This window comes from Cydia pomonella, chromosome 21 (genome assembly GCF_033807575.1).
Source record: "Cydia pomonella isolate Wapato2018A chromosome 21, ilCydPomo1, whole genome shotgun sequence".
NCBI classification, from domain to species: domain Eukaryota; kingdom Metazoa; phylum Arthropoda; class Insecta; order Lepidoptera; family Tortricidae; genus Cydia; species Cydia pomonella.
In genome coordinates this window covers 2,227,035-2,244,408 of record NC_084723.1, presented here as the reverse complement: position 1 = coordinate 2,244,408, position 17,374 = coordinate 2,227,035, and the positions used below count along the sequence as shown (strand labels likewise).

Sequence of the window (17,374 nt, the reverse complement as noted above, 5' to 3'; positions counted from 1 at the left end):
CTAGTAAGTTACAGTGAACTACAAAATTGCATGGACACATTATGTTGCATGAATTCATTCAATTCAGCTGGGTGTACTTGCAAAATGCTTTGGGGTTAGTTTGTAAGACGGACCTGAGGCTCCGTTAGCAATCATCTGTGAAAAGGCCCAGAATGATTATATGATTACTTACTTACTTACTGCTGTGGCGCAGCGACCCGAAGTGGATCTTGCGGCCCGATTCGAAGAATGAGATAAAATAACGATAAGTTCTAGTTTAGATAAGTTTTCATTTAGTTATCTTTTGTATGTCGTATAATTGACAGAAGCAGCTCGATTCGGGCAACCAATGTCACTTTGACGTTAGAAATATCGTAGATAAATCTTATTGGGATCACAGCGGAATCGAAATAAACGTCAATTTTGACATGTCGTTTAGCTATCGATTTTTTAAAGTTCTTTCCAAGATCTTAAACGTGTCTTAATCATTCTTCGAATCGGGCTGTTGGCCTCCGACACCAAAGACCGCCATGCTTCTCTGTCCAGTCGACGGCGCCGAGTTCGCTAAGGTCTTTTTTGCACTTCGTCTCTCCAGCGATAGTTTGGGGGTCCAGATGGATGATATGATTCTTCTTCAACCTAGCGTTATCCCAGCCTAGCGCCAGGGTCCACTTTCCTACTTAATCTTCTCGACTTTGCCCGGTCTTCGGCATCCTCAGGTGTGAGATTGGATGATATGATTACTCAACTAAAATACCTTCCGAACTAACCACTCCCAAACTTTTAAAGCCGACATAAACAAAGGCGTTTTAATGTGACACCCCACTAAAATCACTTAACTTTACCATGATTACACATAAAGTTTGCATAATTTGACCGAAAACATTACAAGCATTAAATTTATTATAAAACGCTGTCCTGGGAATAATTTGTCACGCCAGGCGATATATTCTCAATGCAAAGAGGATAAAACCATTATATTATGACCTACATATGGTTAAGATTCGCGTTTAAATATTTCATTATTAATACAGTTCACTCATACACAGATAGATTTTGTAGCGGGTCACTCACGCACAGATATCTACATATGGTTTTGTATCGAGTCACTCACGTGATAGGTAATAAACTCATTTTTGTGTTGCCTTCGTTGACGATAAGGATGTCATAAATTATCCAAACACGTTGAGCAATATTGGATCTAAGTTCAAGAAAACACTCATTACGATTTTTTTAATATTTCAGACACTCAAGTATTTAGTCATCATTTTTGTTTTTTAAACTATAGACATGATTTCTAAACTTGAGGTTTGCACTTTTAAGTAGTTGCTGAATTTATTTGTAAGTACTTTCTAGAAAAATTAATTGCAATAAGTGTTCGATGTCACTTTTTGTACTAAACCAAGCCTGTAACTAGCTATTGCTTGGTAAGCATTTGACACTACACCTCTTTTTTAAGTCCCATCAAATTCACGTAAATACATAGAAAAATACCGTCACATATGCCTTTTTAAACACATTTATATAAAGGGTATAAGTTGCTTAAAATGACATGGCGTTTAAGACATTTTTCATAAACCACACACGTCACATGAGGAATGCTAAGGACGCGGCGTTACATGTAATGAGTTTTGGCGAAAACGAAATGGGACGGTTTGAGGGAAATTCGGGTCAAGAGTTGGTTATGCCGTGGGGACGTTGATGCGGTTAGCATTTTGACACGTTTTTTGTAGGAACCTTATGCTTACTCACTACTGAATATCAATTACTACTCCTGTATGGCTGGTATGTAATGTGGCTGGTTTTATACACTTACCTATAGGTAAGTGTATAAAAGTTCAATAATCTGCTTAGATGAAGCTTGAGACAATAATATTTACATAATTAGTAGTAGTGATCACTTTATAATACTAAAACAGGTTTACATAAAATTTACAGAAATTGAGGTAAAAAGGCAAAAGGCTTATAAGGGATCTCTTCCAGCTAACCTTCAACTTTAAGGAATATATTATTGCTCATATTTGAAAAAGTATACTCATTTAATATAGTTTCCACAATAGATAAAATAAGATAAGATAAGATTCCTTTATTGTCAGAACTGTGTACATTTAGATGTTTTGGGTAAAATAAAGTCCAACAGCTTGCCCATTTCAGATGACAACATAAATAACAAATTCGGATAAATAACATTAGTACAATAAAGTATATAAAATAATATATATACTAGCATACATCAATATAATAAACGACTTTTTTATTTAACAATACAATCACATTTCTATCAGCCCGTATAAGACCTAGGCATGTAAGTAATACCATCCTAAGTGGGAACACCCTTTGCCGAAGCGCTCTTCATCCCAAACCAATCTCTGCAGAAGAGCCCTCGTTTGAGAGCTCTTAACTCGACTCGATAACATCCGTCTCTGTCACACATCTGGGTAGAGATAAGGATGGAACTGGTTAATTAAAGGAGTCGATTTGGATAGGAATTTTAATTTTGAGTTTGCAAATCTTCCTTTTTACATTAATATGTACGATTCTAATCAGGATGCGCAGACAAGATGGCAATCGTTAACGCTCCGTACGAACGAAATGCAACTGTCTCTGTCATACTAATATGAAAAAGTGATAGAGAGATAACTACGCTTCGGAGCGTAAAATATTGGCATCTTGTCTACGCACCCAGTTATTTAAATATCACTACATTTAAACGTCAAAATGATATTTGTTAGTTACTCGTACTTATAACACAGGTTTCTATTTTTATTATCATCGAAAGACTCTTGGACAGCGAATCCTAAGTAATATAAAAAATTATGTATGAGGTGTAAAACTTCAGGTATTCATAAACTTTATCTTATGTTATCTTATATTATCTTATGTTATCTTATCTTAGTACGACCACCACTTTTGTGATGCCATGTTGAATCCATGTCTCTTTAATGACTTTTTTAGACCATTCGAATGAATACTGATATCAGAATGACAGCTAATTGATGTCATTCAATTATCGTGCGTTTCGCTCGCACTTGTCTGTACATGTATTGGCGCGGGCAGGACAAACGATAATAAATTATCATGATACTAATATCATTATGATGTCAGTATGCGTTCTAATAGTACATAGACGAGACAACGTCTTGCAATCCCTGTTCCGGCCAAGGATTGTATAGTGATTTTCTGAAACAATGTAAGAAAATAAAAATGTAAATTGCCGCGTTTTTTGTTTTTTAAACTTGACATTTGAAAAAGCTATTCGAGCACCATGTTTAACCGCTTATAAATATAGTACCATAGATTTTTTTTAAATGTCGCAAGTATGCTTACAGAGAGAGTTGTCGTTGGCTGTATGTAATATTTCCTTTGTCAGTCTAATCTTAGTGAGCAAATTTTAAAAGTTAGAGCAGCGGGAAATAATGTACGTTTCATACTAACTGCCTACATTACTTCTTGGCCTAGGTCAAGAAGTAATTTAAGGAGCCATAAATGAGCAACTTCATGTCTTCATTTCGTGACATTAACGCATACATTTCGGAGTATGTTTGAGAAAAAAAAAAATGTTAATCTAATTTATCTATTTTATACAACCCTATTCCAATAACACTTGGCAACACACTTTAGTTTTCTCAAATGAATAATTTCAGTTCGCCGTTTCTTGACATTGAAACACAGGTGCTCTGAATGAAATACACTCGAATATTGGACTTCATTGAAACGTGATAGAGTAGAAAATGGCTTGGCAGTTCATATTGCATGTTTCGTGTTGGTGGATCGATTTTCGCTATAGTCTGTGCATTCTTCCTTCTATTTCAGTGCAGTCTTACATCATACTTAAGGAAAATTGAATATGAAATTGATGTTCAACTTCTTGAATTTAGATTTGAATACATATAGGCAATTAGCAGTGTATGATTTTTTTATACGAATCCCTTTGTTTGACATAATTATTGAAAGTCATATTATCATTAGTCATAACTCTGAAACCGTTAACTTTTCAGTATTATCGTAAGGTTATCTTATAGGTATGTTAGGTTAGGTTTGTTTTAATCAAAAATCAAATTATGACATGACTTAAAACTTTATGGGAAACAATAAAGACCTTTTTTTATGAGATGGACTAATGAGTGGCTAACGAGCAGACGAATAGCGACATAGTAAGCAATTACTATCGCCTATGGACATCTGCAACTCCAGAGGGTGGAAATGAGTTGGAAACTAATCCCAAGAATTAGCGTAGACACTAGTTTTTATGAAAACGACTGCCATCTGATCTTCCAACCCAGAAGGTAAACTTGGTCTTATTGGGATTAGTCCGGTTTCCTCGCGATGTTTTCTTTCACCAAAAAGCGAATGGTAAATATCAAATGATATAATAAGTAAGTAAATAAGTTCCGGAAAACTCATTGGTACGAACCGGGGTTTGAACCTGCGACCTCCGGATTGCAAGTCGTACGCTCCAATGCAAGAAAAATAATACACACTGACAAACTCACAGGGAGCAAAATGGCAAACATGTTTACAACATGTCATACAACCCAAAATACTCCAGTCATTTTACGAACGGGAATTATGGTGAATTAGAAATGGGTATATTCTTGTATTACAACAAATTTTTAGCAAGATCATGGAATATTTACAACAAGAAATATTCACACATTGATTTGTTCCAGCATAAGTGTAATAAATTTGTTTCTGTCATCAAACAAAATAAAATAAATTAAAAAAAAAAACAAATCAAAACAAAAAAATGGTAATTCCGTTATCTACTTCGTAGCTCGTAATAAATTTGTAAGCTTGTCTTGTATTGTAATTGTACCTATTATTTGAAATTTCAAAGTCTAAATAAAAATTGTGCTTGTTATTTTCAAAATTCCAAAGTATGCTTGTTATAATTGCTCATGTATTATCTTATTTACTGAATGTTACTGTTAAATTCAACATTAAATTAAAAATACCCAATTATTGTACTTTTTTCAGGGCAAAGGAATTTTGTCCATAAGTGGAAACTGTTTTGGCTTATGTTCTAACTTTATCTTGTACCTTATTGTATTATTATATGCTGTATGTTTCCCAAATAAATAAATAAATTACAGTGAAATTAGATAAGTAAGAAACCTCCATAGCTGGGACTCATGGTGCGGTCCGGGAACTTCCGCACTGAATTACCTCTGTTAGTGAGATAAAACAAACATATATAGCTGGGATTAGTTGTTCCAATTTTATAGTCACATTTACCTTATTGAGAGTGTATTTTACTTCTTTTACTGGGACTATACTTGAAACATTATATTTGCTTAGTTGGTAGTAGGAAAGGTAAAACGCTTATACGATTACTGCATTTACATGGTACTGTATATGGCTTTCCATCAGAAAAGGGTCTATGCACATGGAACACAAATACCCTTTATACATGGAACTGCACATACATAATTTATGCGTAAATATCTTATTAGAATATTTAAAAAATATATATAACCATGTCCTTTCTGGACTAAAAATACTTACTTCCAGTTCCTTGTCAAAGCTAAAACGACAAGGTGTTAGAATGTGCACCGACGTATAATGTGTCACGATTTTAACGAGCCTGTCCGACCGTCGTCGAGAAACAATCTCCGGTGGGTGAAAAATGTCAGCTCTGAACTGCCGAATATGTACGAAGATTCGGCAAAATGTTGTTTTATATTTTTGATGTTACACGTTATACGTTACGTTGTTAGATGAAAAGTTATATATAGTATTTTGTCAGTAAGGAGACAACGAAATTAGGAAGATCTGAATTTTTAATTATGTAGGGCAAAGTCGAAAAACTTGTACAGTGGATGTTTTGGTTTTGAAAGACATGTAAAATTTAATGAACATATATATACAGGAATTTGTTGGTGTTCTATTCTTGTTTAATTGATTAACAATGTGAATGTATAACAAACAAAAAAAATTTAACATTGCATTAGTGTTAATATTTTGTCCTTAACAACCTTATTTTTACAAGGATTATTTTTCTGTGCGGCAGATTGTCCCAGTCGACCCTCCATAAAAAGCAAAAAAAAATTCGCGACATTCTTTTTTCTTTTACTTTTTCCTAATCAGAACAGGATCCCCACTATTTTGGTTACACCTTGTATTTATTGTCGCACAAAATTTTTCTTTCTTACTTTTCTAAATACACCGAAAAATTTATACATTTTAATCAATTTTGTACTAGTGTCTTTCTTTTACACGCGGATTTGCTTATATTAAATCTACAAAAGAAACTCATACGCGTCGCGTCATATTATTAAAAAGACATTGAAATTAGGAACATTTGAAATAATTACTTATTAGATACCTAAGGCCGAGTCGACAAAGTTGTACAATTTTTCATTTAAACGTGAATATTTTATTTATGAAAGACGTAAAAGTCACTAAAAGTATATAAACATAAATTGATTGGTGTTCTATTCTTGTTGATTAAAAATTTTTTTTCAAAGACATTAAAATTGTAACATTGTATTTGAGTGAATATTTGTAACAAGCTAATTTATATTTATTTTCGTACTTAATTTCTCTTTAATACTCTTCTAAACACACGGTAAATATTTTACATTGATCAATATCGTATTGTCTTTTTTTCTTTATTATAAATAAAAAAAATAAACTCGTACATATCGCATCTTCATAATATTGAAAACTGGTGAATTTTACATTCTACAATCACAAATCCATTTCAATCTAACCTTGATATCTACCTTCAGTAAAATTTGTAACAATAAACACGCCAATCCCACTTAATAAATAGGTATCAAACGGCATTGTTGCGACGGTTCCACTGTCGGAGGGCACAATGACCCAAATAGCTTCGATGAGTGACAAATGATAGCCAATGCCGGAAAATGCGGGCTTACTTTCGGGCCTTTTGTTTCAGAATTGTGAGGTTCCATTCATTTTTATTTACTCTATTATTACAAGTAATTATCGGTGTACAAAGAGAACGTCCAGCAAAAAATGTAACCATTGTGTCTTTTCCTCAAATTTTAATGAGCTTACTGGACAACGTTGAGAAATTTTAAATTTTAGCGAAATATAAAAGAAATTATTAACAGAGCGCTTGAGGAAAATCATCTTTGATATTGGGACAGATATGAATCTAAAGTCATAGGGCACGGTGTTATAAGAAAATTCTGTGATACTTAGACCTTTACTAAATTATTTGAAACGAGTCACTCACGCATCATCGTTTTATAGCCCGTGAGTGACCCGATTTAATATATATTTAATTTATTATATCCGCTATTTGATGGCATGTTTTCCACTAAATTACCTTTTAAATTTAAGTACTTATACATGTGCGTCCGTACTTACCGCTTATTTTTAATGGAATAAACAGTAAAATTTTAACAGTAAGTAATTATTATTTTCCGGAATAAGCTACCTCTCGAAGTTTTCTTAAGGAAGCACAGTATGGCATTCAAAAAAGGAGCGTACTGGTTTTTAAAATGTCGGCAACGCACGCACCTAACACCCCTGTAGTCACAGGCGTCCATAGGCTACGGTGACTGCTGACTGCATCTGGCGAGCCGTATGCTTATTTATCACTGAAGTGGCACTTGTGAAATATATAAACTAGTCGCTCTGTGTGCTGTAGACCTCGCGAATATAACTTAAATCTTAAAAAATGTAAGACTCCGCTGTTTTGAAAAATATCCAATAACTGATTGTGACTTATAAAAAATCTATTTAACCATCGAACCTGCTCACAAAAATTCACAAGAATGGTGAAATTGAAATGGAAATGGAATGCTGCCGTCCTATCCCTAAAACCTATCTAACCCACAAATTATAGTTTTGAGATATGGGCAAAAAACGTTCAAACCAATATCTCTAGAAAATGTGTACATTTATTCGGGATTTCTTTTATGTAAAAATTAAAACTAAATTTATGCTTACTGTTTTTGAAAACCATTTTCTCAAATATTATTTTATAAATTAGAAAATCACAATTTTGTGTTTTAGTATTGCAAATAATTACTAAAATATGTACGATATTACTCCTAAAACACCGTTAAGTATACTTTAGCCGTTCTTAAAACACCGTTAAGTATACTTTAGCCGTTCTTTAGAATTGATTAATATATAAAAAATATCTAAATAACGGCCAAAGTCAATTTACGTGTTTATAGTATCGTAATTATGAATTGTGTAATAAACAAATCATAGCTTAATAACCGCAAAGGTACTGAACAATTTTATAGTATTGTATCTGTTAAAATATTAAATATATTCCTTCGGTTAAAGCTCATTTTTGAATGTAGGGGGAGGTTACACAGTAAAAGACATGTTTCTTCGATGCAGGTGTAATTGCAACTGAGTTAATGATCTACTATGGCTACATATATATGCACAGATACGTTTAAACATACCGGCCGCCAAAACTAACAGTTTTCAATAAATTTAAACAATTCAAAACAGAGGGCATGCACCGTCATTTACAAAAAAGATGAAAATTTTAAGATATGAACAATAATATATACGCTTTGGTAAAAAATATTCACTTCAGCACATGCAAAATCGTTTCACTCACTTCATCATATACTTGACTGTACTAGATTCGGTCTATAACTACTCATTCAATGTTTTAGGAAGTAATATTAATTTTGATAAAGGTCTTTTAAGCTCGTGGTCTCCCTTGCACTGTACAGTTACCACTCTCACCAGGTTATCTGCTCCAGGATGAAGATACTTGACCCTCCCTAGTAACCATTTAGTAGGTGGCGTAATTTCATCCTTTATGATTACTAAATCTCCAATGCAGGGCGCTGGTACAGTAACTTGCCACTTATATCTTTGTTGCAGTGTGTTAAGGTAATCGTTCTGCCATTGACGCCAAAAGTTCTGTGTCATCTTCTGTACTAACTGCCATCTGGTAAGTATATTGACCTTTTTGTGCTCATAATTGAAGTCTGGAACACTGACCAAGGGCTCACCCACCAAGAAATGTCCTGGCGTCAGCGGGACTCCTGTGGTACTGTCTATTTCACAAAGAGGACGACTATTTAGACAGGCCTCGACCTGAGTCAACAGAGTGGCTAATTCTTCATAAGTCAGTTTAGTATCCTTATTTACTCTGGCTAAATGTCGTTTAGCAGACTGAACTCCCGCTTCCCATAGGCCGCCGTATGAAGGCATTCTTGGGGGTATGAAGTGCCACGTTGTCCCTTCAGTAGCCAGCAGTTCTGCCACTTCGCTGGCTAAATTGTTTTTCCCAGGTTCGAACATACATTTCAACTCTTTAGCAGAACCAGTAAAATTGGTACCATTGTCGCTCCAAATATCTTGACAATGGCCTCTGCGCGCAACAAATCTTCTAAAAGCAGCTATGAAAGCTTGTGAAGTCAGATCTGATACAGCCTCAAGATGAATGGCTTTCGTAGCCATGCATACGAACAAACAAATGTATCCCTTAGTTGCATGATGTCCTCGGCCTTTAGAGGTTCTCATTAAAACAGGTCCAGCATAGTCAACGCCACTATTTAAAAAAGGTCGATTTTGGTTAACTCTGACTGTTGGCAACTGGCCCATGAATTGATTCTTGACTTTAGCTTTGTCTATGACACAGGTCTTGCAATTGTAAATGCATTTTCGAATGGATGACTTTAAGCCGATAACCCAATATTTGGTTTTCACGTAAGTCATCATTAACTGATTCCAACCATGAAGTGTTCTAGTGTGGGCCTCATTAATAATTAATTTTGTAATATGTTGGTTTCGTGGAATAATAATTGGATGCTTTGTCTGTTCAGACAATGATGCATTTTGAAGACGTCCTCCCACTCTTAACAAACCTTTCTCGTCTAAGAATGGTGCAAGTGTGATTAGAGTACTTCTTTTCTTAACTCTTCCATCTTTCTTCAAATCGTCTATATCTTTTCTGTATACTAGATTTTGATAAAACCTTATACATTCTTCTTCTACTTTTTCCATTTCTTTAACTGTTAAATGTTTACTCTCTTCTAGTTCTCTTTTTCGTTCAGTTAACATTCTTCTACAATAAGCTAGCACTCTCTTCATTCGTGACATTGTTGAAAATCTCTCCCATATAGGCCTCTCATCTACAAGTACAAGACATGTCGTTTTAGATTCTAATTCTGTTTGTGCAATTTCTGTTTTTTCATATTCTACTTGGTCTCTCTTAAGCCAGTCAGGCCCATTCCACCACAGATCTTGTGTAGCTAATTCTTGCGCTTTGACTCCTCTTGTCGCGATGTCCGCAGGATTGTCAGCAGATTGCACATGTCTCCAACGATCATTATCTATCAATCTGGTAATATCTGCTGTTCTATTCGCTACAAATGTTTTCCAGCGACTAGGTTGAGATTGCAGCCAAGCCAGTACGACCATTGAGTCTGTCCAAACAAATATTTTATTTTTAGGAATCTTCAGAAGTTCTGCGACATCACTGATCAATTCTGCTAATAAGGCTGCAGCACAAAGCTCTAATTTTGGAACAGAAAGCTGCTTCAAGGGTGCGACTTTAGTTCTTGATGCGATCATTGAGACGTATACTACACCACCTCTAACAACTTTCAGGTACGTCACAGCTGCATAAGCTTGAGTGGATGCATCTGAAAATCCGTGCAGCTCAATGAGATCATCTTCTCGTGTCAAGTGTAACCAGCGCTGAACCTTGATGTTTTGTAAATTTACCAGTTCTTCTCTATAGCGTATCCACTCGTCTGTCAAGTCCGATGTCAATTCATCATCCCACCCCAGATGACTCAACCATAACTTCTGAATTAAAACTTTAGCAGTTATAATTACAGGTGCTAGCCACCCAAAGGGGTCGAAAAGGCGAGCTACATCAGAAAGTATCGACCTCTTAGTTATAGGACTTCTCATCTCAGGTAAGTTTACTGTAATTTCAAACGTATCGTCTTGTCTATTCCAGGTCAAACCAAGAATCTTTATTATTTTATCCATTTTGATTTCCAGCGTGTCTCTTGTACTGTTATCTTCTTTTAGATATTCTAAAACTTCATCTGAATTGCTAGACCATTTTTGCATTCGAAATCCTCCTCTTCTCAATATTTCTTTAATTTCTTGACACATTTTCTTTGTTTCTTCTATGTTTTCATTTCCTACCATTAGATCATCCATGTAAAACGACTTCTTTATTACAGGTGCAGTTTCTGGAAATTCGTGAGCTTCATCGTCGGCTAATTGGTTTAATGTACGGACTGCTAAGAATGGCGCTGCAGCGGTCCCAAAAGTCACAGTTGTTAACTCATAGCTCTCGAACTCATCTTCCGGCCTATCTCTCCAGACAATGCGTTGCAGGTTTATGTGTTCCTTTGTCATATTTATCATCCTATACATTTTCACGATATCTCCCACGACGCAAATCTTGTGTTTTCGCCAAGCTATTACTAGGCTCCGAAGATCTGGTTGTAAAACTGGCCCTACCATCATGGTGTCATTGAGAGAGTGACCGTGTGAGCCCTTAGCAGAAGCATCATAGACTACGCGCACTTTACTAGTGTCTTTGTCCTCTCGAATAACAGCCAAATGAGCAAGATACAGTGCATTTTCATCGTTTTGTGTTTCTGATCTTCGCAAGTGTCCCATGTCCTTGTACTCATTTATAACATTTGTGTATTCCTGCTTTAACTTATCGTCTTTTCTAAATTTTCTTTCCAAACTCTGAAATCGATTGATAGCCTGATGTTTCGTATCACCACATAGATTAACAGTTTCTTCAACATTTTGTTTCAATGGTAAGTGTACTGTATATCTTCCGCTTTCATCTCTTTTAGTTGTCCTTTTGTATATCTCTTCGCATTTTTCTTCTTCTTTTGTCAGTATTTTCTTTTTCTTGTACACATCAGTTTCTATCTCCCAGAACCTTCGCAGTAAATCATTGTCTTCAGCCACCATTCTTGTTATGTGTAATGTTGTAACGTTGTGTTGGTCGCTCTGTGCTTCTATTTGTTTTCGACCCGTTAGTATCCATCCTAAAGTAGTTTTTTGAGCGACTATCCCATCATTCATTTTTAATAAACCTTCTTGAATAATTTGACAGTAGATTTCTGCGCCGAGCAACATATCCACCTTGCTGGGTATGTCATAGGTAGGATCAGCCAATTTCAATGTTTCAATGGCCTGAGAATCTATCGAAATATGTTTCGAAGGCAAATATGTGGATACAGACTTTAAAACGTAAGCTGAAACTAGAACAGTCTTCTTGTTTTCATATCTTGATGAAATTGTAATGTCGACCATATGCTTGATATTTATTTGTGTACTTTCTTCAAGTCCAGAAACTACTCCATTGATGCTAGTTCTTGGCAAACCCAGTAATTGTACAACTCGTTCTGATACAAATGAAGCCTCTGAGCACGGGTCGATTAGAGCTCGAAGTATGTGTGTATCACCATCGCTCGATCTTACCGCTACTTGGGCTGTGGCCAGTAACATTTTACGACTCGGTTGTTGTTTGGAAACGTGCAAAGTTGTAAGTTTCGTGTCAGGTTCTGGTTGTGATTGTGGTTGTGTAGCAGCTACTTCTTCATTAGCTTCTCGCGTTTGATGCAGAAGAGAATGATGTCTTTTTCTGCAGATCCTGCACGACGTCTTTTGTTTGCATCGAAATACATTATGGTATGGAACAAGACAGTTGTAACACAATCGGTTCTTTCTCACAAAATCATGTCTGTCTTCCACTGAGTTTTTAGTAAATTCCTTGCAGTTGAATATGTAGTGTTCGCCTTTACAATAGGTACAAGTAGGCTGTGATGCTACGCTAGCATGAGCACATTGGAACAAACTCTCTTCATCTTCTTCTTGTTCAGCTACATGAAATGTTTTGGGAGTTTGTGACTTATCACGTGTAGGCACTGAAACTGCTGCGGCCATTTCCAATGTGCGAAACTTAGCCACCAGAAACTTCTGTAACTCTTCCCACTTAGGCATGTCTTCTGAGCTGTCCTTATGTACAGTTTGTTCCCAGTCTTTAACTGACTCAGCGTCCAGCTTCTGTCCGACGAGAAAGATAATTATCGGATCCCAAGAATCCGTGTTTACGTTTAAATTGTTTAAACTGTTGATACATTCCATAGTGGTATCAAGTAAATGTTTTATTTGATTTGAAGACTGGGTTTGAATCTTCTTCTGACCAACTAATTTCTTTAATACAGAATTAACAATCATTCTTTTGTTGCCGAAACGGTTTTTAAGTAACTCCCATGCCTGTGTGTAATTATTTTCTGTTATTTGTACATGCCGCAATAATGTCTCTGCTTCACCAGAGACACTTGTTTTTAAATAGTGTAACTTTTGTACACTTGTTAATTTTGTGTTGTGCACGAGGGCTGTGAATAAATCTTGGTATGTGGGCCAATCTTCATATTTCCCTGAAAAGGTCGGCAATTGGATTTTTGGCAGATTTACAAACGGTAATTGCCCTTCATGGAACGACGTTGACATAGTAGATAATTCCATTGCCTTTTTTTCAGACTCCCACTTGGTCAATAAATCTGTTAAGTCGGCTTGCAAACAGAGGTAAAGGTCTTCCACAATATAATAATCTTCATTAACAAAATACTTGATATCTCCTCGTTGTTCACGCGGTGTGCAATGCATGAGACTATTGTGTGCTTGTTTAAACATAATCCAATAATCATCAAGCATTTTAATTCTTTGTTTAACATAACCCTCGGTTAGCCGTTGTTTTGGACACTTCTTTATGTTAGATTGCGTTTTTTGTATCATACCGGCCACATCTTCTAACTTGGTAATGAATTGAGTTTGTTCGGGCGTTATTGGAGGCATTTTAGTAATTTATTCACTTATTTATTCACTTTATAATTAATCAGATAATTGTCACTAGGTATCAAAGTCAATAGTTCCAACACACGAAGTTATCTTTACGCCAAATAGTTTGTAAATCACACTTGCAATCACTTTCCTGTTTGTTATAAATCAATAATTATTTAACATTACTTAAATCTTCACTAAACAACGTAAACAACTCCGCTTATCTCTTAAGGAATGCGCTCCCTATTGTATTCGCCGGCCGGCCGCCTGCATCACTCCCGTACTTGATCCGGTTCGATTTTGGACCATATGTTCCTTCGGTTAAAGCTCATTTTTGAATGTAGGGGGAGGTTACACAGTAAAAGACATGTTTCTTCGATGCAGGTGTAATTGCAACTGAGTTAATGATCTACTATGGCTACATATATATGCACAGATACGTTTAAACACCTAGAAAACATTTATAATACACACGTTATTGGATTGTGACCGTTTTTTAGCTATGTAATGACCCTACATTGAAGTAATTTGTATGCGTTCCTATTCTAAAACCCCGTTAAATGACGAATGCTCACTAGGTTTAAGTCGTGGAAATATTTGCAATTTTTTTTTTGTTTTAATAAAATCACGTTGATTAGCATTATACTACAAAGTTTATAGAGTTATTGTTAAATGAATAAATCACACCTGTATCGTATATGTATTTATTTGCATTCAAAAATAAAATTAAAAATGTAAAAAATACTGACAAATCAGTCTTCAGCTTTGTACAATTTTACGCGAAGGAGTAAAAACGAAAATTGTGTCAGTCTCAAATATTTGTTAGATGTAGGGGTAGATTACTAACCATTATAAGGTAGGTATCAGGTGATCCATGTAAGGCCCAGTACCTAATAAAGACCACTTTTGAAAATGCGCCCCCCGCGCTTTGATTGCCAGTTCAAAAACCTAGTAAGGCTAAATGACCACACTAAAATCTATTAGTTCTCAGATTCCTACTAGTTTTTTATATGGGATTTGTGACTTCCTGAGTTTTACGATGGTAAAAGGTAACTCAACATGCTACTTACTAGGTTTAGAGGCATCGAAATCTGTAGTAATTATGCCGAATTTGGAGCAGTTGTCTCTGTAATCGGTGAGGACTTACTAGTTGGATACACATAAGATAAAAAACGAATTTACAGAAATGTGTTACCTACTTTAGCATCAGCCTTTAACATCCTTCGCATAAATATAAAGCTAAGTGTCATGCATTACGGAATCACTGCAGTACAATATGCGGAGATGATCAGAGGCTCTAACTTTCCTTCTAATGCATCAACCTAACTTTTTTTCAAATACCTCAATGTCTGACTATCCTTCTTCCTCCCTTGATCAATTCACTGATAGTGCCCTTAGAAAGGACGTAATGTTCATCTCGTCTAATGCCGTTGGAGTCGACAATCTGAGCCAAAACTCTAATTGACCTTATTGATCATATCATCATATGTATTTCTTCTTATATTTTCCCGTCGCTTTAATAAGATACCGTTATTACTTATTCATTTGCTAAAAAGTCCAATTCCTCCTTCTTCTTAGACTACAACTCTATTTATTTCCATTTCTTCCTTTCCTCTCTAAACTTCTTTAGTGCCTTTTGTACATCAACAGGTTACTGTTTTGAATAGACATGCGCTCACAAATCCATATAAACCAAACCCGGTTACCCCACATGGCACAGCTCTTCACCGCTCTTGTAAAAATTACTGCATATATTATATACGTGCAAATATGGTATATCAGGGTGTTATCGTTCTTGGATTTCGGTAATGCTTTCAACACGAGTGACTTCGACATCTTACTAGGCATATTGCTTTCTCTTAATGTATCTCCTGTGATAAATATCTAGTTCCATAGTTATTAAGTAGGGCGTCAATATCATATAAAGGTGGATTCCTCTTGATCTTCATTTTTCTTGCACAGAACGGCGCAGCGTGTTGTCTCCTGTTTTATATCATAACTGTATAAACTCTAACAAATTATATTTTCTTCTTCTATCACTTTAAACATACCGTCGAGGCTCTTTTACTCATCTAACATAGACTATCTGCACCATGAACACGAACACTAATTTAGAAAGCATTTTGATTTGGACTTACACGTTACGGTCTCAAGGTATCAGTGGATTTACCTTGAGACCGAATTCAAGTTATAGTGATAGGTACATAAGGTCAAAGCGTTCTGCCAGGGTTGATTTTAATACTCTACTGGCCATTGTTTTTAACTGTACCTATTTAGATTCTCTTGTCTCTAGATCTGCTAAATCTAAGCCTGTATTCTGAAAATCGTATAACGCATAAAAGAAATAACAATTATAAATTATTCCTTATTTCATTACTTATTTATGTAGTCTAAAAGATGTGTAGGAAAAAACAAATTCTAAGATAGTTAAAATCTAATCTTAGCGTGCCTACTTAAATCTTTAATATAAAGAGATATTTAACACTTACATTCGCATACCGGACATTTTTGACATAAACATGCATCCATTACTCACCAACGAAAACAGACAACTTACTGCGCGCGCGCCGCATTGAAAAACTGTCTGTCCTACGTAATAAAATTTAAGGGAATATGCTTTATACTTAGCGGGGTTTTAGCGTAGCATTGTTAGTTGGCCATGTTTAACTGTTGTATTATTATTCTTTTTCTCAAACATAATTACCCGTTAAGAAAACTAAATAGGTTTTAGTGGTGTATTTGTAATATGGATCGCAATAAAAGTCTTTTAAACACACAGTTAAAGAACGTTAGCCATGTTTAAGCGTAGTAACTGTTTTTTTTTTAAATAGTATTTATTGTAAAAAAGTGTACGTGATACAACATAATAATAGGGTTAAATGGCTTTAATGGAAATTTATAAAGTTTTTCCAAGTAAATGTGTTTTAGCTTTGTATGTTGTAAAAGATTAATTAAAATAAACAACTGGCTAAGCGCTTTTATATTACTTATAGAAGAATAATGTGGGTTTGCGATTTTATAGTATCGAGAAGTATCATATTATAATGCAGTTAGCGTGTTAGGTCGAGTCTGTATCTCCGTAACTACAAATGATAAAAATATGTTTCCAAGACCAGTCGATAGAGAATTTTTTCCTATAGAATATTCATCCAAACGAAAACTGGTAATATGCAGCTTTGATAGGTTTTAGTGATAGGACGGCAGAATGGTTCAGAATTGCGACCTGTAGAGGAGAACATCCGGACATACGAAAGCATTTTTGCCCAAGCTAAAACAGACTTCGTTAACGCTTGTTCAAAAAGTACCCAGCCATCCAACCAGCCATCTGTACTCAGATAATATAATCTTATCTGACCTAAAATGGAATAGAAAAATAAGTCTAGTAAGTATAGTGTGTCTTTTAGTAGCCTTTTACTTACAAAAAATAAAGAGCTTTGTCTCTCTTTGCTGCAGTGTTTTACTTTCTTACTTTTCTAGAAAATTTCATGACAAAGGGTCGTACATATTTATATTAGTACCTACTTAGTTGTCAAAGCAAAATAAACACGTTTTAAATGTAATCCTTTTTTTACATTATTAAAGCCCCGCTAAGTCGATATACAAGCCTCTT

General features: G+C 35.2%; 2 protein-coding genes and 1 long non-coding RNA gene across 4 annotated transcripts in view; 2 read left to right on the top strand and 1 right to left on the bottom strand.

The window, feature by feature from the left end:
* Nucleotides 1-17,374, top strand: part of LOC133529557 (uncharacterized) — a 469,399-nt gene that overhangs the window by 88,618 nt on the left and 363,407 nt on the right. The window lies entirely within an intron of this gene.
* LOC133529545 (octopamine receptor beta-2R-like) overlaps nucleotides 1-17,374 on the top strand; it is a 312,683-nt gene that overhangs the window by 183,676 nt on the left and 111,633 nt on the right. The window lies entirely within an intron of this gene.
* The window catches only part of LOC133529539 (uncharacterized), a 408,510-nt gene continuing 399,429 nt past the window's right edge, over nucleotides 8,294-17,374 (bottom strand). The window contains exon 2 of the mRNA XM_061867273.1: nucleotides 8,294-14,214. Within this exon, the coding sequence (XP_061723257.1) occupies nucleotides 8,575-13,779 (5,205 nt within the window). The 5' untranslated portion in view covers nucleotides 13,780-14,214 and the 3' untranslated portion in view covers nucleotides 8,294-8,574. The remainder of the gene's footprint in view (nucleotides 14,215-17,374) is intronic.